General features: G+C 44.8%; 1 protein-coding gene across 2 annotated transcripts in view; it reads right to left on the reverse strand.

Annotated features, from left to right (window-relative positions):
* LOC138580810 (cytospin-A-like) overlaps nucleotides 1–22,042 on the reverse strand; it is a 437,746-nt gene that overhangs the window by 223,661 nt on the left and 192,043 nt on the right. For both annotated transcript variants that reach the window (XM_069651662.1, XM_069651663.1), the window contains exon 3: nucleotides 2,742–3,866. In XM_069651662.1, coding sequence (XP_069507763.1) covers nucleotides 2,742–3,866 — 1,125 coding nt within the window. The remainder of the gene's footprint in view (nucleotides 1–2,741; nucleotides 3,867–22,042) is intronic.

Below are 22,042 nucleotides of genomic sequence, written 5' to 3' on the forward strand. Positions count from 1 at the left end.
ACACGTATGTGGATACATTTTTTTGTTTTACCGAGCTATATAGTTTCACATTGCTATGTAGATTGCTAATTGCCAGAAATATTAAAATGAATAGAACACAATTATGTTTGGAGCATATTCAAGTATACTTTTGTTCATATTGGGGCTGGTTGTTGAACTGTACTAGTTTTTATGGTGATATATAATCTTTATATGAGAATAAATATACATTAATGCTAAACAGAAGTACTTTCCGAAAAAATTCTAGCGCAGGGGAGAATCCCTCAATCTTGGCAAACAGCCATCCTTATTCCCATTTTTAAAAAGGGCAACCCTGCCGATCCCAATAACTATAGGCTTTTTGCCTCACTATTGTTAAGCGAAGTGCAGAAATGGGTAGATGAGGCCAACATACTCAGCAAATTTCAGTGTGGATTCCGGCGGGACTTCTCTACATCACATAACCTCATGGTGATGGACATATTTCGCACACGGGCACTCACTAAGGGGCAGCCTCCTCTGTATGCCCTTTACATTGACTTCAAGTCTGCTTTTGATTCCATCCCTAGAGACAGATTGTGGCAGAAACTTGAGACAATGGGATGCCCGGGAGGTCTCTTGTATTACCTGAAACTCCTGTACCAAAAGACTTTGGCCCGTCTCAGGTTAAATCAAGAAGGCAACATGACCCAAAAGGTGCCCCAGAATAGAGGAGTTAAGCAGGGATGTGTTACCGCACCCCTGATATACAACCTCTATGTATACGATATCCCTGCAGTGTTAGCTGAAACTGATCATTGTCCACCGAAAATTGGTGAGGCGCCTTGCATTGTATTAGCATACGCCGACGACCTGGTAGTATTTGATAATACCATCAGTGGGCTTCGGCGCTCCGCTACCACTCTATGGGAATATGCTAATCTTAATGGTCTGACTATCAACCTAGACAAGACCAAAGTGCTCAGATTCACTGGGAAAAGAACATCCCGAGTTAACTTGATAGTGGGTCAAATTAATATTCCATATGCACCCTCCTATCGTTACCTCGGAATTGAAATCGAGTCTCATGGCGATTACCTTTACTGTAGACAAGGACGTAAAATCAGGGCAGCGCAAGTCACTGGACTGATTGCTGCATTTTCAAACAAGCAGGGCGGTTATACGCTCTGGGGGACACGGCACCTTTACATTCAAGTGTTTGTACCTATGATCACCTATGGACTTGAGGCCCTTCTCTCTTTTGATTTGGCTTGGCTGCAAGTGTTGGAAGGTAAATTCTGGCGTCGGATATTGGGATTATCCCCAGGAGTACCAATGGCTTTGATAAGATTAGAAATGGGTCTTCCATCATTAAAAGCAATTGTACTCAAAAAGAGAGCCGGATTCTATCTTAAAATGACTAGCGGCTGCTCTAATCCCCTATTGTCTGTGATACATCAGGAAGTGGTCAAAAAACATTCCACATCACCCCTATTTAAATTAATGTCAACATTTCTTGCTGATATAGGTTCGACACAGAGGGGCAGCTTATACTAAGGAGGTCCAAAATGCACTTGGGAAAAGGGTGGACCTTTGGGACCGGCTCGAGAACTTTGCGCATCTAAGCACCCTTAAAAGCTATCAATTCATCAAACGTAGATTGTACACCTATATGACGCCCCAAGCATATTTGCACCTCTGTCCTACGAAAAGACTCAGACGTTTTATCATTATGTTTAGATTGGAACTACCCACTCTGAGGAATTTAGGAGTTAGGGAAAATATCCCTGTCGATGAGCGAATTTGCCGCCTATGTAAGTTACCAGAATGTTTGGAGACAGCCAAACATCCCCTCACGGAATGCCTGACATTAACTAACACAATAGCATTATACCTTGCCGAATTTGTTCACAACCCTTTAACCATCTGTGAAATGTCGTTCTGGCTATATTGCACAAACACCTGCAACATACATCTGTTCATAGCCCTTTATAATATATGGCTAAAAATTGAATCAAAGTTGGGCCTTCTGATTTGAATAAGTTGAGCACTGTAATGCGAAGAAAGAAAGCTTATGCTATTTTGTGACCTGTTATTGGCATATCATAAATTTTGTCCAATATAGGATTTCGATGTGAGTAGTCTTGTAAATATGTACATTATCGATCAATATGCATAAATTTGTCTAACACTTGGAGTAAAGATGACAATAATATTGTTTATTTCTAGTGTTATATTTGACATATTATCATTTGCTTATTTAAATTTTATATTTATTGTGCTGATAATTACTTGTTTATTCCTTCTGTTTCTTATTGTTATTAATGAACAATTGTTTAATATGTGTAAAGTTTGAATTTTTTTCATTCTATACCACATTAAAGTTTATTATTATTAAAAGTACTACTTTGTGTGTTGCTATACTTTAGGTGTATTAGAGGCGCAATATTGCAAGTGTAAGTGCTTGTTGTTTTAGTGAGAAAACTGTAGGGACATTTGACATTTAAGGTTGATAATTTATACAAGGGTAACAAGAGTAGGTTGTCAGGCCTTCTGGTGGTACGCTGAAGAAAGCTTTGCAAGCTAATAGTAGGAAGATCGGAGAGTTTGCTCATCATGACTGAAGAAACCAACACCCTCAGTCGTGTCTTGATAAATTGATTGATTGAAAGTTAGGCTCTGTCAATCGACTATGATAAAAAAATATGTAACCACCACCGTACCTTGTCTGTAGGGATGACCATGCATGCTTTTCAATTTACTCACACCGCCTGAAGACCTACCTTTCGGCGTCTGAGCTGCAATGTCAATATTTCCATCCGATATGTCGTTGGCAGCTCGGTAGGCCACTGGACGAAGAGTGGGATGGTCCTGGCTCTTTGAAAGGACACTGTCCTTGATTAGAGATACGTTCTGTCCTTTCAGAGTCTCCAGATCATTGAGGCTTGTTGTCACTTTCTGAAGGACCCCGACAAGCTGCGACTCCCAGTTCTGAGCCATCGCAATGAGCCCACCCTGAGACTCCAATGCCAATACCTCCAAGGGAGCCTCCCTACCCATTTTACCCTGAATCCTGAAGGCAGAGGACAACTCTGGGCTTCCTCGACCCGATAGGTTTGTCCTTTTACCGGGGTCCACTCGTGAAAGCAGCCCCAGGAGGTCCATGTGCAAGTTGGAAACCTCGGTTGACACCTCCTTCAAGTTTTCGGAGGCCCGCTGAAAAGGATCATCCTCTCTGTCTACCTGGTTGGGCCAATAGAGCTTCATGAAATCCTGATTGGCCAGGGCAGAGTTCCAGCTGCTACTTGAGTAATCATCCGTGGACTCATCCTCACCCGGAGAGACATAAACCCCACTACTGGAGGAAAGCTCTGCAGAGCTTCCAGTTTGTGACTCAGAAGAGTGGCCATTGACTCCGGCCTTGGGATTCTTCTCTTTTCTCATGTGCGAGGGTTCTCCCGCTCCTCGTTCTTCCAAGTCTATGCATATTTCACGGTGGGACTTGCCTGTGACTGGACTCTGGAATGGTGGAAGCTCTGCCTCAGATGAACCCTTTTGGCCCTTAGTAAACACACCAATCTTGGCTTCCCTCGGTTTCCACCCTTCTGCGGCAGAGGAGTTGGCGGAAACTGGCGTTGAGCAGAATAAAGAGCTACTTGCTGGTTGTTCACTATGTCTTGGAAGGGCTGCAGGTGGTGGCTTGCCAGCTTTGGAGACGATTCTTGCCACTCCCTCTGGGACAGGGCTCGGCAGGCTCTCAGTGGGTGTTGAGGGGCTGCCGAAGGAAGGCTGGCGCTTACTGGTCGGGGTGGACCCTCCATGAGACTTGCCACTTTTACGGTGAGGCTTGTACAGAGGATGCTGCGACTGGTCCGACGTGGAATCTGACCTTTCAAACCCTGGAGAGACTGAGAAAAAAAAGGGTGTGTTGAGCAGATAATACACAACATCTCTCTCTCTCTCTCTAGAGAGAGAGAGAGAGAGAGAGAGAGAGAGAGAGAGAGAGAGAGAGAGAGAGAGAGAGAGAGAGAGAGAGAGAGAGAGAGAGAGAGAGAGAGAGAGAGAGAGAGAGAGAGAGAGAGAGAGAGAACATAACATTGGAAGAACGCATGCGTATGGGGAACAGAGACTAATTATACATATATACATACATGCACTAGGTCCTTAGTTTATTGTAATTTGTTTACAACTCAGAGCCAACATTGTTCTGGCAAATCTCGATGCAGCCTGTCAATATTCCTTTAATAAGTCTTCTTTTGCCTGCCATCACTTTCACGCCAGTTAAATCCAGCTATCGTCTAAATTCTGGAAACCCAATCTTACTGGGAAATTGGTCATAATGGCCTCGGGTGGGCAGGCAAGGCCGAGTTAACCACAGCGTACAAGTGACAGAACCCTGGACTTCACCGTAATTCAACTCAACTCATCTCTACTCCCCAAGTGATAAAAGGATGGATGGAGGAAATGAAAAGGGAATACTTGTGTGGATAACGGATAAAACAGCCTATCAGACGAGGAGGCCCTGCCATTTGTTATAACAGGAAGCGAGCCATGAGGCCTAGGGAAGGTTAGCTCATCAGAAAAGGCTGATCACGGCTTTCACCAAAGGAGGAATGCAGGATAAGCTTTTCAAGGCACTGTTTACCATTATGTGCAATGGTAGGAGTGTGTCGGCTATTGGCCGAGGACTTGCTGAAACAGATACTGGGCCTTTTTTTCTGAAGCACTCAAAAAAATTGGGGAATAGACTCTGAATCTAAGGCAATCAAGCCACTTGCTGCCTATATTTCTCTGTAACAATGTAGACATACATTGCATGTGTGCTTTTCTTTATGTGAGAGGTCACTAACAAAATAAATCTACTATTTATACGATGGCATATGGTAGTAAATTCGGACATAAAAGCTTGAAAGATTAAAGTTTGGAAATAAAAATTCAAAAACACAATGTTTGACAATCAAAAGTGAGAAAAATGTAAGAGAAACAGAATCAACCAGTAAAAATAACTAGGAGAAGGGTCAGAGGGGGAATTAGGGAGCAGGTGTTCCCCTCCTTTCAATACAAAAAAGAACATCTTTGAGAAAAGAAAAAAGGTCAGTTAAAAAATGGTTTTGGATAATGACAGAGGAAGGAAATTGAGGTACCATTTATAAAAGTGTATGTTTGCAGGGGGTGAACATAAATTAGAGTACATGATTTTAAAAAGGTACTGCTCGTTGCCAGGTGCAACAAAAGCAAATGAACAAATGATATGCACCTAGGAAACTATATGTTCAAATGTACACTTTCGAACTGAAAGGCATTGCAATGAAAAGTACACAAAATTTGTATTTTCCAAGTTTAATTTTCAAGATTTCGTTTTCAAACTGCTTTCAAACAGAGTTTTCAAACTCCAGACCTATAATCGATGAAGAACGATCAGTGGCATTTGTCGATCCCTTCATTAAGATGCCTCCGAATTTACTTGGGTGTTGACACCATTGGGTTCATCATACGTGCTTACAAAATGCAGTCATTTTGTTCTTATGACGGCCCAGAGGCAGGGCTGTGAAGCAACAGAGCTTGGCACGTGGCCATGAGGCTTAGCTGTATAACTAACTTTGTCATGTGTCGGGGAAAACCTATAAATACAGCCTTTGAAGGCTTATCAAATCCATTGTCCTTCACTTGTAATTGTCACCGTTTATCATACCTTCTCCAGGCATAGGTGCAGACGCTAAGTGAGGCACTTTGAATTTTGATCCAACATGTGGTGACCAGCAGGCTTTTAAAACAACTTTTATATTATCTTATTTTATTAATTTATATAAACAAGAGCAACAATGCTATTTTGATCACAAAAGAAAATAAAATAGATAAGAAATCAGATTTGACGGGAAGCAGTGAGCTTCTTACAATGGGGTGAGTTTGACCAGGTTGTGGAGGGGAGCAAGTCGAACAGTCACCAGGGACCATCAAACGGACATACATAGATGAAGGACAACCAACATTTGACATTTTTTAAGTGAAGGTAGGCAGTACTTCAAGGATATGGTCTTGTTAACAAGAGAAGAAGGAATGCTTTGGCTAATTCCTTGTCTACTATGAAGCTAGGCCCCAGGAAGCCCAGAATTGTCTGTTCATATTTAGTGCTTCATGCTGACTCCTCCAGCTTCCAAGTGCTGTAACGACAGGTGCCATTACCCAGTTTTGAATGCTACTTGATTTATCGACCTCGGAAGGATGAAAGGATAAGTTGGCCCTGCCATTCAAGCTTGGGAAGTGTAGGCTCCTCTCACGTCAGACAACTTCGCCCATGTAACTATCCACCCTACTCCTGTGCAGACAATGATTAATGGCATTTTGACAGTGCTTAAGTTAAGAATTGTTTGGCAGTTTTGAAAATAAAAAAAAGTGTTGATGAACTGCTTCAAAAACACACAGGCGAGAAAGGCACGCACTTGTTTACTTATCACAGTGTATAAGCTAGGGCTTCCAGTTCTGGAGCCTCAGAAATATTCTCAAAGCAAGATGATTTTGTGATTTTCTTTGAATGACTGCCACAGCACCTGCCTCCACTCCATGAACGTTAACCAACTGTGGCGAGTCAAGAGAAGGACACAGACTCTCAGAGGACATGGCCTAACTTTCCCCATGTCTATGGGCAGTCCCTGCCCATTTTAATAACTCAGGTGCTCATCTGTCAGTCCTGAATGTCCACAAGAAAGGAGTCTGCCGTTCAAAACTATCCTAACTGACCCTACAACTAAGATAAACTAACTTAGGTCAGGAGAATGACTCCCTTTTCCTGAGGGTACTGCTAGTACCGGGCTTTAGTATACAATTTACAGTCTAATGTGACTTATTGTATTAGTCTCAAATTACCCTAACGGGCTGTTGCACTTCCTTTCTTTACCTCAGTTCCCTTTTGGCTCTCTTGGTTGGTTTAGGCTTTTGGTCAGGAACCTGCTTGTATTCTTCTGAGGGAATATAGTTTTCTTGGATCCCTCTGGTTTGTATCCAGTAAATGTATGTAGGCTCTGAGCCGTCTCTCTCTTTCTCCTTAATTGTATATTATTCTGGTACAGGATAGCACTTTGTTTTCCCCCTTTCCCAGGGTATTTCATCCCACTGGTTCTCTCTTATTGTCCAGTTTCTCATCAAGATTTCTCTCCACTCGTGATATTCATTTGTTCTTATTTGTTAGGTTGACTCTGTTTCATATCTTCTACTGTAACAAGTTACTCTGGGTGATAAGGATTTCCTCTTGATTTAGACTCTGGGTGCTCATTTGTGCTCACAATTCCATCTATTTTATCACTTCTACTGTGGAGTGGTGGCTGTGTATTACAATAATTCTCTCTTTCTCTTGATGCACAATCTTTGTATCTATTTAGGTTCAAAGGTAACTCTCATCTGGGTCTTATACTGGGATGAGTTGGCTGTATGACATTCAATCACTGGAGTCTCACCATACCTCCTATTAGCCTGGTTCTGGAACTTAGTCAGGGTTGTAGCTCTTGGGGTCTCCCCCTCTTACTGGGTTTCGTGGACACAGTCTTCTCTCCGGTGTTCATGTGCTTGCTGTCCCTTTTTCATGGCACCGCTGTGCTCGACTGCACAAAGACACACTGTTCATCTCGGCCATCTGTGGTTTCGGCAATGTTCTCCGTACCAAGGGTCCACCTGAGATTTGCTCCTGTGGTCTAGCCACCACCTCTGTTTGGGCTCCTGCCCTGTTGATCGATCTCTCTCATATATATATATATATATATATATATATATATATATATTATATAATGATATGCCTCCTATTTTTCTAATCTAAAACAAACTGAAGTCAATGTAACATTTGGATTGTGTGACGAATCGACGGAAATATATATTTCCCTCGATTTGTCACACAATCCAAATGTTACATTGACTTCAGTTTGTTTTAGATTAGAAAAATAGGAGGCATATCATCATTTTGTCCTGAAAACCGTTAAGTGTATTTTTTTTGTGAAACTCTATTTTATTAGAGCTTTACAAAGAACAGGCAAAATTAACTTTGTGCAATGGCTGTCAACAAAATGCTATTCAAGCTCAATAATTAATATTCACAACCCAGCAACTCCCATGAAATGCTCAACCTCACGCATATACAAAGAGGTATACAACAACCTTACAGCTTTGCCATCAATAACCTAACAGTGACAGGACTTTCGACTTTGATGTTCCTTAAAAGCAGCAACTGTCAATCCATCTTTCCTGGACACTCTAGATTACCATCGATGCAAGCAACTCTGAAACGTACGTTTTCCCTCTCCCCCACCAATCTCTCTCTCCCCCCATCGGCAGAATATTAAGGTCCGACGAGTACACAATCATAAGCTGTACACGTACTGGGCAGTTAAAGACCATTTAATAATCATTGGATGAGATAAGGTATTTTCAACCCTTCTGACCTCACCCTGGGGACACCCTTGTGTCTGGGGAATCATGCCTTGAGCATAAGTGGAACCATTCAACCGCCAAGTCTAAAGGCCATTCGTTAATTAATCCCCTCAGTTATTGCTCCCACAAGGTAAAGCTTGAATGCCTTCAACAATTCCATTTTGGAGGCTTTCCTAGAGTTTTCCTCCACCAAACGTGCTCTGTCTGCCAGCCTCAAGTTTTGGAACATGTCAGGCCGATCATATGAATGTTGGTTTCTAGGTGGAATACTGAACAAGACTAACATCAGATCTAAATCCCTGAGAACACCCTCTGGTTTCTTGATCCGGGAGAGAACCTGCCGCCAACATGCTTGCACCCTCTCACATTCCCACCATACATGCCAAAAAGTCACCTTTACTGCACATTGTCTCCAACATAGGTCACAAACACCTGGACAGATCTAGGCCATACTGGCTGGAGTGAGTAACATCTGTGCCATGTTTTAAACAGACTGGCTGGCTAGTGTGACCCGGTGTCACTTTTTCCAAATCATTGCTCAAAACGTATTTGAAAATAGAAATTCTGAATTGACTTGCCATTTGTGCTTTAAAGTCAGTGAGCTGGGCTCTTACCGCATGACCACAATCTTGTAGATCTCCAAAGATAGCTCTTTATTGCCGCTGTGTTGATCCAAAATAAGGTAGAATTCGGTCCATTTGTTTGTTTGTTTTATTGATTTATAAAGCGCACCACACCCTAGGGTATCTGGGCACATAAGACAGCTTAGAATCACAGTAGGTACATACAAAAATAGGGCAGAACAAAATAAGGGAACATAGAATAAGACTGAAAATGCAATTTCCTCAAGACTTTTCACTTCAATTTTTGCAGATACATCCCCTTTAACTGTACAAAAGAGCCTTCAAGCCAGCACTGTTCCGCCAATATATATATATAAAATCGATCAAACCATGTCAAAACGTAGCATCCCCAAAATCCACTAGGAACAGGGAAGCCCAAAGGCTCCTGAAGGAAGATGGGCAAGTAGTAAGGCAATAATATTGTCGATCCCGTCGTAGTTCACAGTGTGGACTCTCAGGACGTAATCTAATAGCCATTGGGCTAGCTAACCTGGGGACCTATAAGCACCTTCCAAACATCGCTGGGAATAGTATAATGTTTTCTTGGGTCACCCATTGCTTTATCGAGGAAATCCTTTAATACTCAGGTAGCACCCATAACTCGGCAAGTATGTAATAAGTCTCCAAATCCGCTAGACCTACCCCTGCCTGTGACGGAGGTAGTAAAGGCTGCCGCCATTCACTTTTCTAGGGCATGTATCATGCCTTGAAAATCTAACTAAGAGGGGTATTCATCTCTGAGAAACTGATTTGGGAGCAAGCACCATCATAAGAACAAGAATAGACATATAGAAAGTATATTCATTTTCAAGAGTCAGTCCGTCCAGGACAGAACCAATTTTCTCCATCTACCTGAATCCAGTTTAATGTTCTTCCATTAACCCAGGAGGCCAATTTTTAAAAGAGTGGGTAGATCCGAGGACAACCAGACTCCAAAGTAATTCACTATCTGTGCGTTACTGAAAGGGCAAGTGTGCTAGTTCACTCACCTGCTCCTGTGACCCAGGGCCCAGCAGAAGGATTACATGCTCAACACTGTACCCAGACATCCGCCCAGCCAATTCCAGCTCACTCAACAGCACCAGGATGCATAGCTGTGGCTCTGTCAAGCATGCACAAAAAGAGCCAACTTGAACTCTCCAGAGTCTGTGGCAATACCCACAATATCTTTGTTGTTTCTCGTGGTTATGGAGAAGAGCAAACAAAAGTGGTGAGAGAGGACAACTCTTTCTCATCCCTCTGAAATGGCAATACACAAAATGAGCCCCCATTCACCCTAACCTTGGCCCTATGCTCAGAGTCAAGCTCTGCAACCCACCACACCCAACTGGGCCCAAACTGAAATCCCTGCAGCGTCTCCACAAGAAACCCCCACCTGGCCCACTGCATAGCCTTCTTGGCATGAAAGGATGGCAGGGCCATGCAAAACTGGAGATCATGCACCAGATTGACCTGGTTAATGGTTTTCCGAATGCGCTCTGCTATTTGGCACCCAATAAGAAAACCCACCTAATCCAAGTGAATCAGGGAGATGCCCAACCAAACTGGAGGCCAAGACTCTTGGGAAGTCAGAAGATTGACATCGACATTTATTAAGGATATGGTGCAGTTAGACCCACATGATCTTGAATCCTTTCTGACCTAAGGATCACAGATATCAGGGCTTCCAGGAAAGAAGACTGGGCAGCATACCCCTCGATGATGCGATCGAAACATCTCTGAACTGCGGGAACAAGACTTTCTGCGTTGATCAGGCCATGGCGCTTTGCCAGGTTTCAATCAATTTCAGGCTGCAAGAAACTCCTACTTCATTTCACCAGAGCTTCCAACAGCACCAGAGCTTCGAACAGCACCAGAGCTTCTGCCAAGAGCTTCGATAGATTGAGTGCTGAAAGGTAGTCTACGTTATCAGCCAGAGAAACAAATATTTGTGCTATTATAAAGCATTTCATACTAATTCACAGACATGTATACTCTATCCTGCAGATCCTTCAGTCCGGAGCATGCTGTATGCCACACTCCCGAAAATCAGTTTTCTGCCTTCTCAAGCACAACGGAAGCAGAGCAGCAGCTTTATCCCCCTTTTCGCAATACATCAGAAGTAAATATTGAAACCATGTATAAATCTCCCCCTTTTGGAGGGTATACATTGTCCCCTAATCATCATGATGTAATCCATCAACACTTCTACATTCACCGAGATGAGGAGTTCCCTCTGGAGGCTGACCAAAGCTCATCCTCCCTCCGTGTTCCCTCCCTTTTCCTCCTTGCATGCACTGTTATCAACGGTCACCTGAAAGTGACCATCCCAGCATAATATGAAACCAAGTTGGGAAGAACTTTTGTGTGGGTCCGAGTAAAATGTATAACCCCTCCCACTCGCCACAAGGGAATTAATTCAAACATCTGCAACTGGGTAGGGGAATCTGGTTGGACCTTCCACCGCCACGGATCGCTCTCTTAGGCCTCGCACCCATTTGGCTCGGCTTTTGGTCAAGCACCACGGTAACATCCTCAGCGATCATAAAGTGTCCCTTTGCCCACTGAAGGATTTTGATAAAGGTTTTTTTCTAGAATGCATAACTGTGCCTGGCTGTGGCAATATGCAGGTCACATATTTGTCATGACCTCTCTCCTCCTCCCCTTTTTCCTTCATTAACCTCTGATTGAAACAACAATTTATAGCTGCATACTCAAGTCTAAAGTCCTGTGGATAAGCCAGAATCAGGAGACGGATTAAAAAGTGGATTTATATCTGACTCTTATTCAGCTCCATAAACTTCTGTCCCAGAGCTAGCATCTGGGCCCCATTCTACAAAAGGAGGATCTATGATATGATATGGCATTTGTAACGCGCCTATACACAAGTGTTTCAAGGCGCGACGAGGAAAGAGAGGGAAGGCAGACAGCGATCCTACTAGGCCAGGTGACATTGAGATTGTGGAAGTGCAGGGGGGAAGGGAAGGGGAAAGTGCAGGGGGAAAGGAAGGGGCGGGGGCAGTGCAGTACATAGGATAACAGTAAATAAATAAGGCACTAAATAAAAGTGCGGCCAGCTGGTGACAAGTGCAAGTGTAAGAACAGGCATCAGGGGTCAAGTGCTAGTAGGGGCTGTAGGGATACAGAAACAGCCCCCCAAGTGCAAGGATTGCCAGGGGGCAGTGCAAGTGTGCAACTGGTGGGGAGGGGACCTTGGCCCGAGATCAGAGGGTATCCAGGTAACCAGTGCAGTTTCAGATTCAGCCAGGAGATCAGCAGGAGAGGGAGGGAGGGAGAGAAAGTAGGTTAACGTTTTATTTCACTGAATGACATTTGCTGATGTTTTTGTTGTTGCCAATTTTACCACTTTTTCCCCACAAAAAGCTTCATTCGTCCCTCCCCACGACCTTCCATGTAATTTACCCATACCTACCCTCAATAACTTCACGTTAAAAAAAGGTAAAACAATGCTGCAAACATACAATTCGGTGAAACTGTCATTCGGCAAACGTCAGTGGCTGTAAAACTCACACACTCGAATGTCCTTCCTCACGAGCACGCTTCCACAGTTGCTTTTGTGGTATTGCTCATTGGCCTTGCAACGGGTTGGCACCAGGCCAGCCTCATTACACTTCTAAAGTTTCCTGGGAAGTGGGACGGGTGCGTTTCTGTGCCCGCATCATGTGCGTCGGCACACACTCCTGACATCCGGCCAGTGATTGGCCGCTGATTGTCCCGATGAGTACTGGAAGCTGACTTTTGAAAATGGCCGCCATCGGAGCGTGAGGCAAGTCTAATTGCCCTCTTGCAGTGCACCTGATGGCGGCATCAGGCAGCGCTCCGGGGGTTCCCATTTAAAAGCTGAATCTGGAAGGGTGCAACTAGCAAAGGTAGAGGGTGAGAAAGAAGGAGGTATGGGGTAGGGAAAAGAGGTGTCAGCAGGAGAGAGGCGGCCAGCGAAATGGGGTCGGTAGGGAGGCACAGAAAGATGCACAGTGGGAGTTGGAGAGGCAGCCGTCCCTACACAGGCACAAGCGGGCTGCATCATACGGGCCTTACAGCAAATGTTTTAGCCTGCACCACCCTTGCCTGGCTGTAAAAAGTACAAGGCATGGGAGGAAAGCGGTGTCAGTGTGAGCACAGGGTAAATGGAGGTGGAAGGAAAAGGAATGGGTTCAAGTAGAGAGGGAGAGGGGCGGAAGTTGCTGTGGCGGTTGGCTGGTGGGTGGGCAGGGTCGGGGGGAGTAAAGCATACTGTTGATGGCCAGGGCATGGAGCAGCATGCCCCACCACACAGGACAAGATGAATGTTGAGTACACAGTACCGAAGAAGGCATCCTCCTGCCCAATGTGTGACATCTGCGATCACAAGCATCAGTTTTTCAGTAGGAAATACAAAATGGATTCCCTCCTTTCTTGTGATGATGATGAAGGGCCTACATCAGTTTTTGAATAAGCATTACCAGAAAGGCCTTTGCAAGCTGATTTCTTGTTATATTTCTTTCTGGTATTTCAAGGTCTTTATTGGAACCATACAAGTCACATAGAGATTGTTAAGTCATCTTCCCAAGGAGCAGTGGATTCTAGCTCCCCTGCCCGAGTAAATCTCTGAAGTGAACTTCTCACGCGTGAGAAGCAGGTGGTGGAGAGGAGGCAGACCAGGAGAGGTAGGTAGGGCTCGAGGGGGTGAGTAGGGGGGCACACATACAACTAGATAGCATATAAACGAAGTGTAGGTCAAACAATCGTATAGGCCTCCAATTAGCGTAGCAATGGAACCGACTATGTTCAGAACAATCTGTTGCTTCCTGAGGGTCTCAGACTTGAATATATACTTTAGATCTTATATTGTGGTTGAAAATCGATCCCAAACACTTGACTTCCCACACCAGCCAGATTATGTGGAGTAGTTCATCTCATCAGGCGGCAAGGAACCCACACCAAGTCAGCATGTGAATCGGGCTCGCTTTGGGAAGGTTGAAGCACAAGCTTCAAAATAAGCAATTATTTTCTGCCAGGCCAAATTTGAACTGGTGACCAGAACACCCTCAAAATCAAGTGTTGTGTGTAAAGCAGGTGTAAGGTTGCCTCGATGCCTGTGGGCTGTTAGTGCGCTCTACAAATCCAAATAAATAAAATCAGGTTATGTTGCATCTACAGGGAGAGGCCTACTCCTCTTCCGGTCTTTATGTCATGAGCTCATGCTCCTATGGAGACGTAGCTTTGTTGTGGGCTAATGCGTTCCTGGAGATGATAACGTGTATAGCACTGTTGCAGCGGATATGAATGGCCTTTGTTGCTTGGGCAAGGGTGCAAGCAGCAGAAGGAAAGCATTGTCATTAGTTGAAATTCCGATGACCAAAGTTCCGGGCAATGCAGTATTTTGTTTTCTTCTAAAGGAAGCCGATTCGGCCGTGCAACGCCTGGAAGGCGATCGCCTCGTCCCTCTCAATGAGTTGAGCTAATGTCTTCATATTTTTGAAAGACCAGCTTTCCCAGAAGTTTTTTCCCTTGGTGTCATATGAGCAGGTGTTTCCATACTGGTGAGAATATTATGAGAGCAGGGTGTGGGTTATGCTTAGCAGCGTGCCTTCCTGGTGAAGAGCATAGAGGCAGTTGCTCCACCTGGCAAAGGTCACCTGGAGAGGGATCAGCGTTGCAGCCCTTGCAATGGACCCCTCTTTCTGCATCCAGCGATTCACCTTGAGCGAGTGAAGGCTTGGTTGTACTCTCGGAATGGAGGGTTGCCAAATCCTCTTATAAGAACTTAGTCTCTTTAGGAAAGATGGTTTGGAGCTTTGACTCGGGAGGATAGCTCAGGGGCAACGTGCTCGCCTTGGAAGCAAGACGGCACGGAGCACCACAGGTTCGATCCCCGGGTACGCGCTTCGAAACCTCTGGGTATTAAGCGCGTTATAAATAACCTATCATATCATTTCATTTCCTCCAGTCAGATCAAAGTAATTTAACATGGTTTTACATTTGTTGGTGGCATCAGCCTTTATAAACGCACAAAGGCAGCCAATAGAGCATCGCAGGCAGAAGGCCCCATCTTGATGTTACTGGTACGTGTCCTATTCTTACCTTGAATTTCATTAATCTTTCTATGGCTCCCTCCTATGCAGGCTTCTGTCTTTCATGGCTGTGTACTAGTGCTCCCCCGTGAAAATGGACTTCCAGTTACTTGCTGTTCTTTGCATTGTTCTCCGGCAGGAATGTCAGATCTGTTGCCCAACATTGAAATGGCACTCAAGCTGGACACTTGCCAATTGATTCGGTAGCTTGACATGGCGCCACATTGTTCCACTCTAATAAAGTAAATGGACCCATTTCTAGGCAACGTCAGCAGCATGGCATCTGCAAACAGCAGGTTGCATTCCTTCCCGTTTATGTGCATACCTGTGATTGGTGGGTTTACTCTAACTGCTGCGGCCAATGGCCCTGGGGCAATGTCCGATACGATTGGTGACAAGAGACACCCTTGATTCGTGCCCTTAGTGATGGAGATTTTATTTTAGACAGAACCTTATTAGCACTAACCCTTGTTCTAAAACCACTGCAGAGAACTAGCACACAGTCACAAAATGTTGTGCCCAGGTTAATCAAATTTAGTATGACAAAGAGCCAGTTCAGTTGAACATTGTCAAACACCTTCAATGCTTCCATTTCTGCACACTTTCCTCGTACAAGGTTGAATGTTGAAGACCTGACTAGTCCATTCCTATGCCTAATGAAACCGGGCAGGTTCAGATGGGTCACTTCCTCCATGAAGGATCCAAGTAGGCGAGACAACAAGTATGAGGGGTCCCTACAAGTGGCCAAGAGACGAAGGGCAGTCAACGGGACCGCACGCTTGGATTATGGGGACAGTATAGCGCAACAGAGCAGAATGAGTTTTGCTTGTTTTTCGGGGTGAGTAAGGGGGGGTGATATGGGGCAGTGGGTGTGCATGAGCAGTGGGTCGACCCATATGGAAAAGAAAACCAAGAGTTAGGAGAGGACTTGCTGCCCATTTCAGTGGTAATTAATGGAGGGGCACTCAGTCAAAAGTAGGAGAGGTGAAAGAAATGACCAAACAGGTATCACAAAGCCGTTGGGTTCCCATTTGATGGCAAGCTCAAAATAAAATATTTTGGTTGGTGAAGCTATGCTGTACAAGGATGTGTGTTACTAGGAAAATGGTGAGACGGAGAACGGTGTTTTACTTCCTTAGTCAGGATGGTGGGAGATGTTTTGACTGTCCACCCCAACACTGTACAGGACAGCATCTTAGAGTCCGTTAAGTCAATGACCTTGACTTAATGTCAAAGTCTCTGGGCTAAACGTTTCTGGATTCCAAGCAAAATGATCTGGGACTTAAAAAACGCAGTGGTCACTTCCTTGGACTGTCTCGCTCCTCAGTCATTCGCCAGCCAAACTGCCTTCCGAGCTGTGGTTCTGCTGTAACGCTACATGGAGCTGGGAGCACAAGCAGTGGGTGCAGCATTAGTAAGAAAGAGGGAAAAACGGAGCAGGCGCTCATCTCATCACTCCTGTCACTCCATATGATATGATAGTCTATTTATATAGCGCCTATACACAATAGGTTTCAAAGCGCTTCACGACAAGGGAGGGATCAAGGGAAAATACGGAACATTCTTTACAGGCCATGAACAACAAGAATGTGAAATAACTATTGTACTCTGCCTAGCGACATTTCAGATAGTGCAAGTTCTAAGACACAGAGGAAGGAAATGGGAACAGACAGGCAACTACCGTGCTAGGCCTGACGATATTTCTGGTAGACCCGGAGAATTACACAAGGTGAGGGAGAGGGGAGGCGAAGGAGGGAGAAGAACAAAACAAGTGACTATCGTACTAGGCCTGACGGCATTTCAGATAGGGGATGGGGGAGAACAACAAGTAAGGGGGGGGGGGACAAACATGTTTACTAACATACTAGGTCCAGGGACAATTCTGATAGAGTAAGTGCATAGAAACAAGTAAGGGAGGGGGGAGGAGAGAGAGAGAGAGACGGTAGAAGGGAGAGGAGAACAGAACAGAATAAGAACAGTGAAAAGAGCAGAGAGGCAGAGGGGAGAGCGAAAAATGGTTGCAGAGGTCAATAACACACATAATGTTGCAAGGGAACAGAAAATGTAGGCAAGGACTCACGGTAACAATGGGCACAGCATGATTCAGGGCCAACCTGAGTGTGAGATCCAGGGGAGGTCCAACATGAGAATTGAGGGGGTGAAGCACCCAGAGTCACAGTGTCCAAAAGTTCAATCCAAGTGTTGGCAAAAGTCATTGATGGTGAAACCTACGTGAATCAAGACAAACCTGCAATGAATGGGAGGGGGAAATGGAAGAAAGGAAAAGGGGAAGGGGAGGAGGGAGAAGAGAACGGGGACGGCAAGAGGGAGGGGAGGACATCCAGGGTGGCCAGAAGTGGGGGGACAGGGATCTGAGGCACACAGGGACATCACAGAGGACCGGGGTTGGGCGGTACACAGCAACATCACGGGGGACCATAGAGACAACATATACTGTACAGCAGCCCCGTTTCTTGGGGCAAGCAAACTGGGCGACGGCCTGGGGCGCAGCAGGCAGCCCATTATTCTCACTCATGGGAGAGGAGGGAGTCGCTGAATCATTGTTCAGAACTACACACACAGGGACTGGGACAAAAGCTTGCCGTGCCCTTATCTAGCTACCTCCTATGATTCAGGCCATGGCCTAATACTCTGCCGAGAGACTTGATTACAAAGCTCCCACCTATTTATGTTTAAACAGTGTGTTTATATGTGCAAATCACTAGCTTGTAAGAATGTGGTGATGGGAGTTATTGATGGAATTAAAGGGTTGCTTTTATTTTGCTGGCTTCATTAAAAGGGCCAGAGATAGCCTGCAAGAGTGGGGGACTAAAGTAAACGGAAAAAGGAAGCCATTATATGAAATGGGAGAAATTGCCATTAGTTTATGGTATTTTAAACAGGTGTCTAGGCGCATTTTCTTGTTTGTGTGTTGTTTTAGGGCTGTCAAGAGGGACTTCAGGTCATCAGAACACGTTTCTTTTGCAAAGCATTATTTTTGGCATGTTAAACCAGTTGAAAAAAAGACTACAACTCCCAGAATCCATTGATATGTTGCACGAAAGTCCAAGTGTTCAGGTCACATTGAATCACCTTGCCAAACTATGCTCTTTACTGGGGCAAAAACAGTTTGAGCAAGTATGGAAAAAGTAATATTTGGAGACATTTTCTTTGTTGCTGTCCTTTGCAGTTTTTGAAAAGGGGCCAAGAGTAGTTCGAGCAGGGGGTCACTGTGAAAAAATGTGCAAAGCAGAAAACAATGATTGTAGCTACAATTAATAATGACAAAGCCGTCAATATTTTCCACATGTGTCTAATGTAAAGGTTTTCTTTCTTGATACTGCAGGTATTTGGATCGCATGCCCATGTACATTCATGATTTGCATAGAGTTACAATTACATGTCCAAGTTAGCATCATTTCATAGGTTTTGCCAGGATATGTTAATATAACACCCATTGCAGGTATTGTCCTCACAGAGCAAGGAACTCGCATTGTTTGCAGGTATTAACACAAATGGTCAACCTTTGCCATCGGACAACAGCAATTACTGCCATTCACGAGGCATTTCAATATGTTGGCCTTTTACTTGCATCATGTATTATAATTTGGTGATTGCAGAGCTTCATGTTAGCGGACCACATCGAATGTCTTTTAAATGTGTGTTATTATTTACCACTGATGGTACTCGATTTATTGCCCTCATAATTAAGACGGACCTAGTCTGTGACAGCACAGTTTCACACCTGTACAGCATTGTCCTATTCCCAAAACCAGCATGTTACACATGATTGATCTATCAAAAGCTCACTGTCTCTAGAGCTCTGGTTCTCTCTAGGCTGGACTACTGCAGCAGCCTCTTTCTAAATCTGCATGCTTCTACTCTCCTCCCTCTGCAACTCATCCAAAACAGGACTGCAAGACTTGTCCTTGGCCTCAAGCCCAGGGATCGTATCACTCCAACACTGAAATCTCTTCATTGGCTCCCAGTGGCTGCAAGGATTAAGTTCCAAGACCCTCTGCTTCTGGGGCCTGGGTCCTCAATACCTTCAACTCTTGCTTCGTAAATACCTTCCTAATCGAGCTCTTCGCTCCTCCACCTCCAACTCCCTCAGGGTCATTCGCTTCTCGAAGCAACAAGTTGGTGACAGATCTCTTTCTTCAGCTGGTGCCTCCCTCTGGAACAGCCACTCTGCCTCTCTGAAACTTGAGGAGAACCATCGCCGATTCCGGAAGCACTTCAAGAATTTCCTCTTTGCTTCTGCCTTCTATCTTCCTCTCCCCTGCTGATTTCCTGTCTGATACTGCACTGGTCACCTGGCTACCCTCCGATTTCAGGCCCAGGTCCCTGCCCGCCCAGTTGCACACCCGCACTGCCTCCCACCAACCCTTGCACTTGGGTCTGTATCTGTAACATTACAGTACCCCTTCCGGCACTTTTGGACACCTGCTGTCTGCACTTACCCTTGCACCTGCTGTCTCCACTTCTTGTTATTGTTTTCATCCCATGCACAGCACTGCCCCCTCCCCTTTCCCCTGGCACTTTTCCCCTACCCGCTCCCCTACACTTACGCAATCTCAATGTGACCTGGCCTAGTAAGATCGTTGTCTCTATCCTCCCTCTGTTCCCCCTCCCTTGCCTCGTCGCGCCTTGAAACACATATATAGACGTGTTACAAATACCAGATCATATCTGGCATGTACCTATTTGCCAGAAGTTATTATGTGCCCAGGAACTCACCCCATTGGGTAGATGTTGCCATCACATGCCTAAGTACTCATGCCATTATCTAGATATTGCCATCCTATACTCCGGTACACGTACCATATACCAGGTTTTGCCAAATTCTCATGCACTCACACCATTTGGCAAGTATTTTTATACTTTGACTAGGTACGCAGCTCATATGGCAATAAGAGTGCTTCAGCTCATAGCCTGGTGCTTTGAAGTAGTTTCAAGGAAGTTTTCATGACCTAACCATACTTATCATAGCTGGAAAATGCTTTCTTACCACCACCTAACAACCATCTTCCATTCTTCCGGAGCATTGGGAAAGGCCTCTGAGCACTGTGTTCACAAACTGATGCGAGCTATCAGCTTTTGCTACACTTTGAATTCAGAGCAAAATTGTTGGAAAAGTAGATTACATCAGTAGCAATAGACGCTTTGCGGAAGCAAGGAGTGTGTCCTTCATTTAGACAACCAACAAAACCATGAGATAGAAAATGAACCATTAAAAATATTGTTGTATAGTCTACTTATTAATTTTAATTACAAGTCAATAAAGCAGCATTAAGGTTGCAAAGACCAAATGATTTTGTAGAGGGAGTGCAGTGAGGGGTAGGGGGTAGCAGTAGAGGATTAACGTGGGGCGCAGGGGGAGCATATTCTAGTTTCACCCTGAATTCAATATTGTCTAGAAACTGCCCTAATGTACAGTTCTGGAAATGGATAAAATATTACACAGGGAGCCCTCTCCCTCCTTGGGTGGCGTGTCCGAGGGGCGGGACCCCAGGCCAGGTCATGCAATTCAGTTTCTCATCTTGTAACCCAAGCCTAGCGATTTGCATATAAGCAAAGAGCAAAATTCACACAATTTTAAATTTCAAACATGTCTGTAATAGTGTTTCAGATAGAAATTCTTAAGTGAGTAATGTAAGGTGGACTCCTATTAATTGGCCAAAAATACTGTAACAAAAAATATGTACCACTTTGTGTAGCTTCTAAGCAGGCCACGAGGCTCAGTCCGTTTCTGCATTCATGTCCGGTGCATGCGAGTCGGCTCTTTATGCGTGATACTTGCGACGAGTTTCTTGGGCTAGCCCCTAGGGCCTCAGAGTTCCGGAAGACACACTTTGCCAAAGATCCGCCCCCTCTTGTTCCGGCCCAATTCCTGAGCTGCATAAACATATCCATTTGCCTGGTGTTGGCAATTCAATACTTTAAGTATCCTGCGAATCAACTGATGAAGTGCATCATATCATTACATACATGGTAAACTCCACAAGCGTATCTAGCAAACAGTGTGCCCAGCATGTGGGATGCCCACTTTCAATATAATTGGCCTGGGGGATCGGGTTGTCAGCGCCAACAAAAAAAGTCCCGTTGAAAGTATAGGACTCTTACGCAAATGGCCTTACCTGGGGATTCTTTGGGGTGGGGGGTTTTGGGGGAGCAGGGCAAACAAAGACAATGGGCCTCATTAGGAGTATAGAGGTAGCCATGCCGCTAAAAGCGGTATGGCTACCCCCATACAGAGTACCAGGTCCAGGTCCTGCAAAAGGGGATTTATCGGGTCATTCCGACCTTGGAGGGCCCGGTAAATCCCTTTCATGGGACCCAATCCTGGTACATACCCTTTCCCATTTGAGCCCCCATAGGGCTCAATGGGAATGGGGAGGATGCTAACAACAGGCCCGTTGATGACGGGCCCGTTGTTAGCATCCTGGTCTGCTAGCGGGTCCCGCTCTGCACGTCTGGTCTAGCCAGGCGTCCAGAGCGGGACCCGCTGCAAATCTCATATTGTGGCGGGCCGGAAAGAAAACGGTATACCGGGGGCAAGAGATTTCACCAGCCTGAGAGCCCAGGACCAGAATAAGGGAGGACATAGGGTATGTCAAACAAAATGGCGTGCCTATGTAATTGCCAGGGTAAAAGGAGTTGTGTAAAATGCAGTTTATAGTGACATTTTCGAATTACAGAATGTCGAATGCAAAAATGTCCCAAAAAAAGGCAGAATTTTTTTTTTTCGGATGTCTTTTTTTCTTTTCTGTTCGAAATGGGGGGGTTCCCCGCCAACCCCCCTTTCAAATTTATTTTTTTAACCCTTTTTTTAACGCATGAAAGCAAAAAAAAAACATGTAAATTAAAAAATAACATTCGGAAAAAAAAAATTTGGCCAATTTTTTTCTACATTTTTGTCATTCCACATTATGGATTCGACATATTAACTGGACACCGTAAAATGCAGATTATATACATATTCAGCTGGGA

This window comes from Ambystoma mexicanum, chromosome 3p (assembly GCF_040938575.1).
Source record: "Ambystoma mexicanum isolate Mex_15411 chromosome 3p, UKY_AmexF1_1, whole genome shotgun sequence".
Lineage (NCBI taxonomy): Eukaryota > Metazoa > Chordata > Amphibia > Caudata > Ambystomatidae > Ambystoma > Ambystoma mexicanum.